This window comes from Canis lupus, chromosome 27 (assembly GCF_048164855.1).
Source record: "Canis lupus baileyi chromosome 27, mCanLup2.hap1, whole genome shotgun sequence".
Lineage (NCBI taxonomy): Eukaryota > Metazoa > Chordata > Mammalia > Carnivora > Canidae > Canis > Canis lupus.
The window spans coordinates 37,051,755-37,062,449 of NC_132864.1; the positions used below are offsets into that span (position 1 = coordinate 37,051,755).

At 59.3% G+C, this 10,695-nt stretch overlaps 2 protein-coding genes and 1 long non-coding RNA gene across 6 annotated transcripts in view; 2 read left to right on the forward strand and 1 right to left on the reverse strand.

The window, feature by feature from the left end:
- The first annotated feature begins 1,694 nt into the window (after positions 1–1,694).
- DERL3 (derlin 3) lies at positions 1,695–10,304 on the forward strand. 4 transcript variants are annotated; one of them, XM_072803463.1, is made up of 7 exons: positions 1,695–1,852; positions 1,951–2,013; positions 2,094–2,167; positions 2,305–2,398; positions 2,831–3,026; positions 3,573–3,663; positions 6,830–10,304. In XM_072803463.1, exons 1-7 carry the CDS (start codon positions 1,760–1,762, stop codon positions 7,128–7,130), a joined length of 912 nt encoding a protein of 303 aa, XP_072659564.1. In that variant the 5' UTR covers positions 1,695–1,759; the 3' UTR covers positions 7,131–10,304. The 4 variants fall into 4 exon arrangements, with proteins under 4 accessions (XP_072659564.1, XP_072659563.1, XP_072659565.1 ...); XM_072803462.1 differs by having other exon boundaries at positions 1,699–1,852; positions 1,948–2,013; XM_072803464.1 differs by lacking the exon at positions 6,830–10,304 and adding an exon at positions 3,769–4,004 and having other exon boundaries at positions 1,699–1,852; positions 1,948–2,013.
- Positions 6,218–7,112, reverse strand: LOC140619683 (uncharacterized). The gene is made up of 2 exons (XR_012019521.1): positions 6,972–7,112; positions 6,218–6,559 (listed from the first exon to the last, which is right to left on the reverse strand). It is a non-coding gene; the product is annotated as an uncharacterized lncRNA (long non-coding RNA).
- Positions 9,876–10,695, forward strand: part of DGCR6L (DiGeorge syndrome critical region gene 6 like) — a 3,455-nt gene continuing 2,635 nt past the window's right edge. Inside the window, exon 1 of the mRNA XM_072801933.1 lies at positions 9,876–9,973. Within this exon, the coding sequence (XP_072658034.1) occupies positions 9,876–9,973 (98 nt within the window). The remainder of the gene's footprint in view (positions 9,974–10,695) is intronic.

Here is a 10,695-nt window from a genome sequence, read left to right on the forward strand (position 1 = left end):
CATCCCCCTTCAATGCCCCGCCTCTCCCTCCCCTTCACTCCCCTTGAACCAGGGGCCCCCCTGAACCACTCCCTAGGGAACCCCTCTTAGCACTCTGGTTTTCTTAGGATCCACCTGAGATACCTTTGTCAGCCGGTTCTCAGCCTTTCCAGTCCTCTCGGGGGAACTTGGGGCCCTGTCCAGGACATTCCTCATCTTCTACACTTACATACACACCTGAGCTCCCCACATTGGTAAAGGCACCTCTGTTTGTGCACCTTCCTCTCCCTCCTCCCCTCCATGATCTTGGTGACAGGGACCTTGGCATGGCTGCATCCCATTGTCTGTCCCCAGGCCACGTGTCTGTGAGCTTCACTGCCTTGCTCCTGAAGCCCCCTCAAGCCTACCCTGGCTTCCCTGGCCAGGTCTGCCTTCCCTAACTGTGGAAGGGTAAGCTCTATGCCTGGCCTCTCTCCTCTTTTCCATTTAGCTTCACCCCTTGGACACCTCACGCAGGCCCAAGGCCACAAATGCCACTGGTCTACCAAGGACTGACAGCCACAACTGGACTGCCTGCCCGACCTCTCCCCCAGCACCACTCTTGGATTTCTCCAGGTGGATGTCACACAGACACCCCAAACTCAACGGGGCCAGAACGAGATTCCATCTGCCTGCCCTTCCCCAAAGCGTTCATCTCAGTAAAGGCCGCCACCATCCACCCGCCGGTGTTCAGACCTGCAGGTCACCCTCGATTCCTCTCCCACAGCTCTGTCCAGCCCCTCCGCGACTCTCCAGGCCCTACCCTGCCCAAGCCACCGCCGTGCCTTGCAGCCTCCCGCTGCTTACTGATCCCTCTGGCAGTCTACTGTCTTTGCAGCAGCCACAGGGACCTTTTAAAGTGACAATCACGTGCCGCTTCTTCAAAGGGGCTCTCCAGATCACCCCGTCCGGCGGCACAGCTCCCTACCCGACCCTCCACTCCTGGCGTTATTCGCGGCAGCTCCAGCTCCGGTGAACACCCGCTCTCAGTGAGCGCAGGCCTATGACTGCCTGTCTCCTGTGTCCTATCGGCTGCTGGATCTCCGCGTCCAGGGAAGCCCCTGGCACACGGTCGGTGTTCAATCAACGGTGGACTTGAATGAATGAATGAATGAAGGAGTTTCTTCCATCAAAATGACGAGGGCCCGGGTGGGCACGCGGGCTCCGGGGAAGAGTCCCCACGGGAGTCGCCGGGGGGTCAGGTGGACGGCGGCGGGAAGAGGTGGTCGGACACCGGGCGCGTCCCCCGTGCTGGGCCAGGTGGCACTCCCTCTGGAACTCAGGCGGGGACCGGAAAGGCGGGACCGAGCGGCCGCCAGCCCAGGTGGACTCCGAGCGGGCCCCGCCCCTTCCGGTCTCCTCTCCGCCCGCGGAGGCGCCCTGGCCCCGCCCCCAGAGCCTGTGGCCCCTCGCTATTGGCTCTCCCTGGCGGGCCGCGAAGAGCCCCGCTCCTCATTGGCCGCACCTTCTCCCGCGTCGCCGAGGCCGGCACCACAACAACCGCCACGTGCTCAACTGCGGGGCCCGCTCTTTGGTCCCGAGTCCTGACCCGCCCACCCCCCTGTCCCGCCCCGGCCGCCCGCTGCCTCCTCCTACTGGCGACCCGGCCCAGGGTCCCTCCCCCCGTCCTGGGCGCGCGGCGCCTAGGACGCGCATTGGCCGAAGCCGGGAGCGAGGCGGGGCTTGGAGGCGGGTTTAAGAGCGCGCCGCAGGTTGGGCCACGCGTGTCCGAGAAGGTTCAATGGCGTGGCAGGGGCTGGCGGCCGAGTTCCTGCAGGTGCCCGCGGTGACGCGGGCCTACACGGCGGCCTGCGTCCTAACCACGGCTGCTGTGGTAAGCCGGGCGGGCGGGCGGGGGCGTCTCCACGGCTGCAGCCGGGAGGGGTGTCCCCATGGTGACCGCTGGGTTCCGCACCCCTGGTTCCGCAGCAGCTGGAGCTCCTCAGCCCCTTCCAGCTCTATTTCAACCCGCACCTCGTCTTCCGGAAGTTCCAGGTGAGGCTGCCCCGCCCGTTGCACCTGTCGGCCGGCCCCTGGCCCGCGCCTGACAGCCCGCCTCTCCTCGGTCCCCGTAGGTCTGGAGGCTCGTCACCAACTTCCTCTTCTTCGGGCCCCTGGGATTCAGCTTCTTCTTCAACATGCTTTTCGTGTATCCTGCGCCGCGCGGCCCCAGGCGTCGGGGTGGGGCGGCCCGCCGGGCTGGGGGGCGGCTCGCCGGGCTGCGGGAGGCCCGAAGCGGGGAAACTGAGGCTCTGCCGGGTGGCACTTCCTTCACGGACGCCGCAGGTTCCGCTACTGCCGCATGCTGGAGGAGGGCTCCTTCCGCGGCCGCACGGCCGACTTCGTCTTCATGTTTCTCTTCGGGGGCGTCCTCATGACCGTATCCTTCCCGGGCGCTGAAACTTCAGGCCGCAGCGCCTCTGGGCCCAGCCTGTGTCGGCCATGGGGCCGACATGGGCACCCCGGCCGGAGGGGGACAGGGCGGTCCCCGCCAGCTCAGGATGTATCTAGCATACATCATGTGCTCAGCTCCGGATGCCAGCGCCAGCTCTCCAGGCCGTACACACCACCACAGGGCCGGGTGCAGCGGAGCCAGCTGGGGTGCTCGCAGGCTGGGGCCCAGAGGACAAGCAGGACGGATCACGTGGAGCCTGAAGGCCACAGCGTGGCCTCGATCGGAAGGGCACATCTTGATCGGGGAGTGGCACATGGGGGGAGGAGGGAGGATTCCAGGGGTCCGGGGCAGGGGCTCTGAGACCTGCACCAGGGAAGCCCCCCCCCCCCCCACACACACACCTTGACTCTGGCTCAGCTGCTGGGGCTCCTGGGCAGCCTGTTCTTCCTGGGCCAGGCCCTCACAGTCATGCTGGTGTATGTGTGGAGCCGCCGCAACCCCCGAGTGAGGGTCAACTTCTTTGGCCTCCTCACCTTCCATGCACCATTCCTGCCCTGGGCGCTCATGGGTTTCTCACTGCTGCTGGGCAACTCGATTCTCGTGGACCTGCTGGGTGAGCCTGCCTGTGCACCTGCCCTCCCCAAACAGACCGTCTGGCACATGCCACCTCAGGCTGGCTGCCGCTGTCCCAGAGCCCTCCCTCCCACCTGCACTGGATCTCTCACCTGTCCTCACGTCCCCTCTTCCTGCCCCGCCAGCTCCTCTGTTTTTCTGGCCCCTTGAACTAGCCAGCCAGCTACAAGCTTCCTTTCTTCAGGTCTGATGTACTGATGCTCATGTGGGTCCTCACCAGGGTGGGGATAGGCGTCAAGATTCCAGCTTTGGCTCCTATTTCCCCCATGTTCTCAGGCCCTTCCCTCCCCAGGTCCTGCCCACTTCTGGGCCAGGTAAGCCTGCCCTTCAGGGTCAACCCTGGCCCCACCCTGGGCTGGCAGTACAGAACATCTGGCAGGTTGTCATGGGTACTTATGCTGTGGGGCCCGAGGTTACTTGTCCTGGCTGCGCCTCCAGAACTGCGCATGGAGGTGGGGAGCAGGCTATGCTGGCCCAGGCTCCGGACTGTGGAAGGTGGCCTTAGCTGTCCTTGGCTCTCCTACAGGGATTGCGGTGGGCCACATTTACTACTTCCTAGAGGATGTCTTCCCCAACCAGCCTGGAGGCAAGAGGCTGCTGCTGACCCCCCGCTTCCTGTGAGTGCTAGAGATGACATTTCTCCCCTTACCCTCCCTCAGATGGCTCCCTGCCCTCGTGGGGACCGTTGCTGGCCTCAGCTCAGTGCAGGCCCCTCCCTACAGGAAGCTGCTACTGGATGCCCCACAGGAGGACCCCAATTACCTGCCCCTCCCGGAGGAGCAGCCAGGACCCCTACAGCAATGACCCTACCCAGGGCCAGGGCCAGCCCCAGGGTCCTGTTTTCCTGGCCTCTGGCAGGCCTCCATCCCACCCCTATCTCCCACTTACAGGGAGAGCAACCTGTCCTGGAGACTGGGCTGGTGTTCAGGGCCAATCCAAATAAACAGAATGACCTGCATTTCTCTGCCCGCAGCACTGGCTCCCTGCCTCGGCTGGCCACACCCTTCCATGCTGAGCAGGTGCTGTTGGCCTTGACCTGAGGCCACCAAGCCTGGCCTGCCCTCTCAGGCCAACTGTAGATGGTAGGATGGGAGACCCAGAGGGGCTCAAGAACCTGCCCAAGGTTCCCCAGCAGCTTTGAGCTTATAGATAAGCTTGGGGTTCTCACTCCAACTTTGCCAGTGCCTCAATGGAGCTTCACGCAAATCCCACCTGCACGGATTTCTGTTCCCGCCAGGCAGCAAGGGACCTGACGAGGTCTCATTAGCTGGGATGTTCCTGTCATGCCAAGCCCAGTCTGCAGCCCTCAGGCTGATGCCTCATTTGGCTCTTCCTGTCCCTCATCAACAACATGTGGACCTTTACTCCACTCTCTAGCAGTTAATGGACTTGGCCAAGGCTCCATGGGGTCAGGTGCAGCACAGGGCCAGGATGGGGTTCTTTGCCCTTCTTGTGACCACAAAGCTTTGAGAAATTTTTACCGCGACAGAGTTCTACAAAGTTCTCTCCCTGATGTTTTTAACTGAGGACCGTGGGAGCCTGATCTGATCCCCAGCAGGCACCAGACAACATGGCCAACTTTCCTTATTGCCCTAGACCCGTCTGAATTACGGTATTTTTCCCCGATGATCAGCAGCAAGCATAAGGGCTCCTCCAGCCATAGGCTGTCACGTTCACAGAAAACACAGGTATTCACCATGCAGTCTGACCTTAATTTTGTAGGGAAACCTTGTGGAGTCACAGCTGGCTCTGCAGCAATGTGGGCCAAGAGTGCTCAAAGCGAGGGCTCAGCCCCTGGGCCTGATGCACTGGCCCGCCCAGAGGGGCTGAGGTGGGGAGGATTCATTCCATCCCATCAGTTGTAGGGGCAAACGACCAAGCAAACCCTTCAGCAAGGGAGCCCACTTGTCTCCACGGCCAGTGAAGCCCAGGCCTGGAATCTTCCTCTTTGTTCAAGGCCTCACATGAAGCCCAACTGTCTCCTAAGTGTGGGCCTCCAGCAAGTTGCACTCCTGGATGAAGGGCAGGGGGCTTGAGTACAGACTCCCTGGGAGCCAGGAGCTGTCATGTCCCAGGACATCAGAGGACCCCCAGCCCAGAGGGCCAGGCCCATCTACCCTGGCAGTGAAGACCCCAATTCCTACTCAGAGCTCTGCCCTCGGCCAGTGTGGGACTCAGACTGGGAACCAGGAGCCATCATGCCGCTGCCAGGCTCCTGGGGAGCAGAGCAGCCCTGACCTGCAGGGAAGACCTGGCAGCAGCTGAAGGCACCAGCCCAGTGCTAGGGGTCTGGGCCTGTTCTCTGGTAAGACTGGCTATGTGCCCAGTACACCAGCCAGTGCTCGGCACAGTGAGTTGACCCACACATGCCACCCTCACGAGCCCACGTCCCTCCTGTGGAGTGGGGACACTTCCACGTTAGACAAGAAGCAGTTCATTGGGGGCAGAGCTGAGACGAAGCCCAGGGCTATGCCTTCTTCTCAACACACCATATCACCCCACAGCCGGCACCAGGCAGCATGCTGCTCCACGTGCCTTATTCCTCATGACTGACCTGACAGAGAGGAGCTGGCCTGGCTCATGGCACCAGCCAGGGGTGGAGCTGGCCCCAACCACCTGCTGCTGGGAGGTGTGTCAAGAGCGGTGCACATCGGCCAGGGCTGGAACAGCCAGTCACAGGCCCTCGGGCATCCCTGCTGGTGATGCCCCTGTGGAGCCCCCACAGAGGACACGGCTGTTGCAAGGGGCTCCAGGAAAGCAATGCTCCTGGTGGGGAGCGGGGGTGGTGGGAGGAGGAGGTACGACAGCCTGGACACAGCAGAGCCCAAGAACAGCAGGAAAGCCTAAGCTGCTCCACAAGGCCAAGCAAAGGGGGCGTGGGGGTGGGGGCTCTCACTGAAAGGTAAGTGGGCCCCCTGCCCTGTGAGCCTCATGACTTCACTTCTGCCCGTCTGTATGAGACGGCACAGCAGGCGGGTGCCAGGCTTGGGGGCCTGAGGAAAAGCAGCACTGTGCTCTGACTGGCCTTGGATGCAGCCTTATTAGCTCCCACCTGTCCACCTGGGGCTCCCGGGCAGAGAAGGGCGAGCGTGCTGGCATGCCAGCCTTGGCCACACACCACCCCAGCCACGCCCTGCTCCTTGTGCCCATTCTTATTTTTTATGCTACCACTTTGAAAAAATGAACATGACCTGTTGTCTTTATTTAAAAAGTGTTGCTAGCCCTACCTGGGGCTCCTATACAAAAACAAAACACAACTCAAAAACGAGGCCTCTTTCTGACCAGAGACTTGGGTGGCGACTAGGGCCCAACAAATGGAATGTGTGCCCAGGGGAGGGTGACCGGAAGCCCTCCCCACGCCCCATACTCCTCAGGATGGCCCCGGCCTGTCCCTTTCCCTCCTTGCCAGAAGATGAAGGAGAGGCGGTCCGATCTTCTGAACGCTCCGTGGGAGCCATGCACCAATGGGCCGGTTACCAGGCTGGGGCAGTGTTGGCAAGACGCCTCATACGCCTGCAGGAGGAGAGTAGGCAGTGACCCGGAGCCAGCTTCCAGACCTGGGTGGCTGCCCTCCCCCAAGGATTCTAGTGCAGCCAGTGGAGTGGGGACAGAGCTAGGACATGGTGGGGGGATCCCCAGCCTCCTTGCTCTGCTTGAGCCTGTCTGCTGCTCGAGGCCCTGGAGCTGCCCTATCTCAACCCAGCCCACCTCTCCAGGGCTCCAGGCAGGTAGGTCTGGGCGGTGGTCAGACCCAATCTGAGGGCTTATTTTTGTTTCCCACAGGGGAACCCACCCAGGGGCTACATTGGGACTTATCACCCAGGGCCCGTCTCCCAGAAACCAGGTCACTGGGTCCCTCCTCTGCCTGCAAGACATTGCCTTTGGGCAGAGCCAACTTCAAGGGGCCTGGAGGGGTGGGGGGTACCTTGTGTTCCTGTCCTGGTCGCGGATCTTCTTTTCCATCTCAGCATCTGTCAGAGTCTCCAGCAGTGGACACCACTGGTCAGCATCACCTGTGTTCCGAATGGCAATCTCCACCGTGGGGAGGGGGTTCTCACTGTGGGCCGGGGATGGGGGGTGGTAACTGCTGGTTCACAGAGTAGCAGCTAGAAAGGCCCCCCAGACACCAGTGCCCACCCCGTTAGAACACTGGAGCCAGCGCATGGCAGGAAGGCCCAGGCCTTTCCTGCTACTTCCTCTGCCTCCTCCCCACTGGCCATTTCTATGCCCGGCTCCTCAGAACAGCACTCCTGACAGGAGTGGCCCAGTCATCCACCTGTCACCTGAACCTCAAGGCACAGTCCCTGGAAATGCCAGGTCCGGGCAGCCCAGGTGGCTCAGTGGTTTAGCGCCGCCTTCAGCCCAGGGTATAATCCTGGACACCGGGGATCGAGTCCCACGTCGGGCTCCCTGTAAGGAGCCTGCTTCTCCCTCTGCCTGTGTCTCTGCCTCTCTCTCTCTCTCTGTCTCTCATGAATACATAAATAAAATAAATCTTTAAAAAAAATTCCTTTGAGATTTCACATTGAAAAAAAATGAAGGGATCCCTGGGTGGCTCAGTGGTTTAGTGTCTGCCTTTGGCCCAGGGCATGATCCTGGAGTCCCGGGATCGAGTCCCACGTCGGGCTCCCGGCATGGAGCCTGCTTCTCTCTCCTCCTGTGTCTCCGCCTCTCTCTCTCTCTATCATAAATCAATCAATCAATCTTAAAAAAAAAAAAATGAAAAAGGAAACACCAGGTCCCCCACAACAACAGCTTCTCTTCCAAGCACTCTCAAGCAGGCCCCTGCTGTCTCTGGTCTGAAGCCTGGGCAGGGCGCTCCCAGCAGAGGTGGTTCCCTGTGACCAGGGCACTGGGGAGGCAAGGGAGGGTGGTCGGCCCCATTCTGTGCCCGGGGCCGAGACCCACTAGCCTTGATACTTCATCACAGAAGGCTGCTGGGCTGACCTGTTCCTGAATATTCCATACATTTGCCCCTCAGTGCATTTCACTGGCCCAACTAAACTCCAGAGAGCTGGCCTATTTGCTTAGGGAAGACAGCTAAGCCTGAGACCCTTGTCCCCTGATCACTCCACAGTCCCTCGATGACCACCCGGATGGCCACCTGTGCACCCTCTTGGTAAGGACACACAGCGGTGGGGGTGGAGGTAGGGGTGGGGGAGATACACACAGGAGTGCCAGGGGAGGGGATCCTCAGGTGGCCCAGCGGTTTAGCGCCTGCCTTTGGCCCAGGGCGCGATCCTGCAGTCCCGGGATCGAGTCCCGCGTTGGGCTCCCTGCATGGAGCCTGCTTCTCTCTCTGCCTGTGTCTCTGCCCGCCCCCCCCATGTCTATCATAAATAAATAAATAAGTCTTTAACAAAAGAAAAAAAAAAGGAGTGTCAGGGGAGGGAGGACACAGCTGAGCTGTCAGCTCCCTGGGCCTTGGTTTCCAAGCTTGTGTGACAGACAGAAGGCTGAAGAGGCAAGGATGCTTCAGAGCTGACGCTCCAACTCCTGGCCTGGGAGGCAGGCCTCAGCATAGCCCTAACAGTGATCTCTCCCACCCTCTTCCCACCGTCACCCCGGCCTCATCAAGCCCTTTTCTCTCTGCTCCAGCTGGGCAGCCTGCACCTGCCTCCCGAGGCTCGGCAGCCCCCAGAAGGCCAGCCCTGTCAGATGTCTGCCCAGTTGCAGCCTGGAGCCTTGCAAGACTCAGTTCGCTCTGGGCAGAGTAAAGGCAGGCAGGGCCCAGGGGAGGCACCCAGAGGACCCTGACCGGACAGCCTGGGTTTTGATACTTCAATTGGAAAAAAGGAACAATATTGTGGCTCTGAGAGCTTTTCAGAAGATTACTGTTATTTAAAGCAGCCAATGTATGTCCACTGAGCCAATGTATGTCTAGGGGCCAGGAGCCTTGTTCACACGGTCTCCCTATAGCTTGTGCCCAAGGCTGTGTGTGGCCCACTGGAGAGGGTCATCCACCCAGGCCCGACTAGAGGCCCTGCTCCTCATGCTGCCAGCTGGTATGTTCTGGCCTCCCTCGTGCTCCTCTCCTCATCCTGGCGTCTCAAGGACCGTGAGCAGATGGGGCACAGCCCAGTGCATGGACTGAGGCCATCACCAGCCACCCAGGGCTACCCTGGCTCCTCTGCAGAAGTGGGTCTCACCTCTTGCTGCCAGAGCTAGGCCCCAAAGCCCAAGAAAGAGCCGGTGACTCAGAGGCCAGTGACAGGGGAAGTGCCAAGCCCCCGCCTGCAGTATCCTGGGGCCAACCCTCCTCAGCAGCTCCTGACAGTGGTTCCACAGCCAGTGCAGTGGTTTGGCAATGCTGAACCATCCAGCCACAGACCCAAACATCATCCCTCACCTCAAGGGCTCCCAGCCGCCTTCCTCGGGAGGACAGACATGAAAGGCGCCAAGCCCACGCGGAAGGGAGCAAAACATGTTTTCCTCTTAATTTAAACAAAAGCTCGTGAGTAGGTCCTGGAGGCCCCGTTGTTTACCTCCCTTTGGCTCTGGGAAGATTCCACTCCAGTGGGTTTGTTCTAAAATAAGAACTGCTCTATCCAACCCTGTAAGAATGGGCCTGGAGCCAGCAGGCCTGCCTCGGGTTTGGGACAAACACAGAGGCGGGGGAGCCACCTTGCCTCCCACTCGTCTGAGGAGATTGTGCATCATGGCTTCAAGGCTACATGGGATCCCAGATACTCCTACCCCCCTGCAGAGTCCAGGTGGGGACGCAGAGCCCAGGCAGGGGAGGCTGTGGCTGAGATGAGAGAGTGTCTGTGGTGCAGCTTGTAGAGTTCTCTCTGTGTGACCTCACTTTTATGCCCTCACGTGATACAAAATGCCTGTCAAGCAGCACAACTATGCCCACTCCACAGACGAGGAAGACAGAGCCTTTGAGGAAAATGACTTGTCCATGGCCACTCAACAGAGAGAAGGGCGAGACAAAACCTAACATCATCCTCTTTATGGTCAACAGACTTGTCCGTGGTGCCAAAGTCCACACCACGGGAAAGACCAATCTTTCCAACAAATGGCATTAGGACAAGATGACCTGCTGGATTAGGCAGTGGTTTTGTGGGTATCACATTAATTTTAGTATATGTGCTGCTGAAGCGAGCACGTGGGTATCATATTTTGTAATGCTTTTTAGAGCATAGGTAGGGGCGCCTGGCTGGCTTAGTTGGTGGAGCTTGATCTCGGGGTTGTGAGTTTGGGCCCCACGTTGGGTGTTGAGATTAAAAATAAAATCTTAAAAAAAAAAAAAAAAGTGCGAGCAACAAAAACCAGACTATGTTAAAACTTTTATGCTTCAGGGGTACCTGGCTGGCTCAGCTGATGAAGTGTGAGACTCTTGATCTTGTGGTTGTAGGTTCAAGCCCCACGTGGGGTGTAGAGATTACTTAAAAAAAAAACTTAAAAATACAAAAATAAAATTTTTGTGTTTCAAAGGACACTGTCATGAAAGTGCAAAGACAACCCGCAAAGTAGAAGGAAATATTTGCAAATCACATCTCTGATATGGAGCTTGTATCTAGAATATATAAAGAACACTTACAACTCAATAATGAAATACAACTCAATAATAAAAATACAAGTGACCCAAATAAAAAACAGGGGACCTGGGCAGCCCCGGTGGCGCAGCGGTTTAGCGCCGCCTG

Excerpts from the sequence above, each read along its gene's own strand:
- DERL3 (XM_072803462.1), top strand. The coding sequence starts at position 1,760 with ATGGCGTGGCAGGGGCTGGCGGCCGAGTTCCTGCAGGTGCCCGCGGTG. Across the intron at positions 1,853-1,947 it reads TCCTAACCACGGCTGCTGTG|CAGCTGGAGCTCCTCAGCCC; the intron begins GTAAGCCGGGCG and ends CTGGTTCCGCAG. Across the intron at positions 3,664-6,829 it reads CTGCTGACCCCCCGCTTCCT|GGGAACCCACCCAGGGGCTA; the intron begins GTGAGTGCTAGA and ends TGTTTCCCACAG.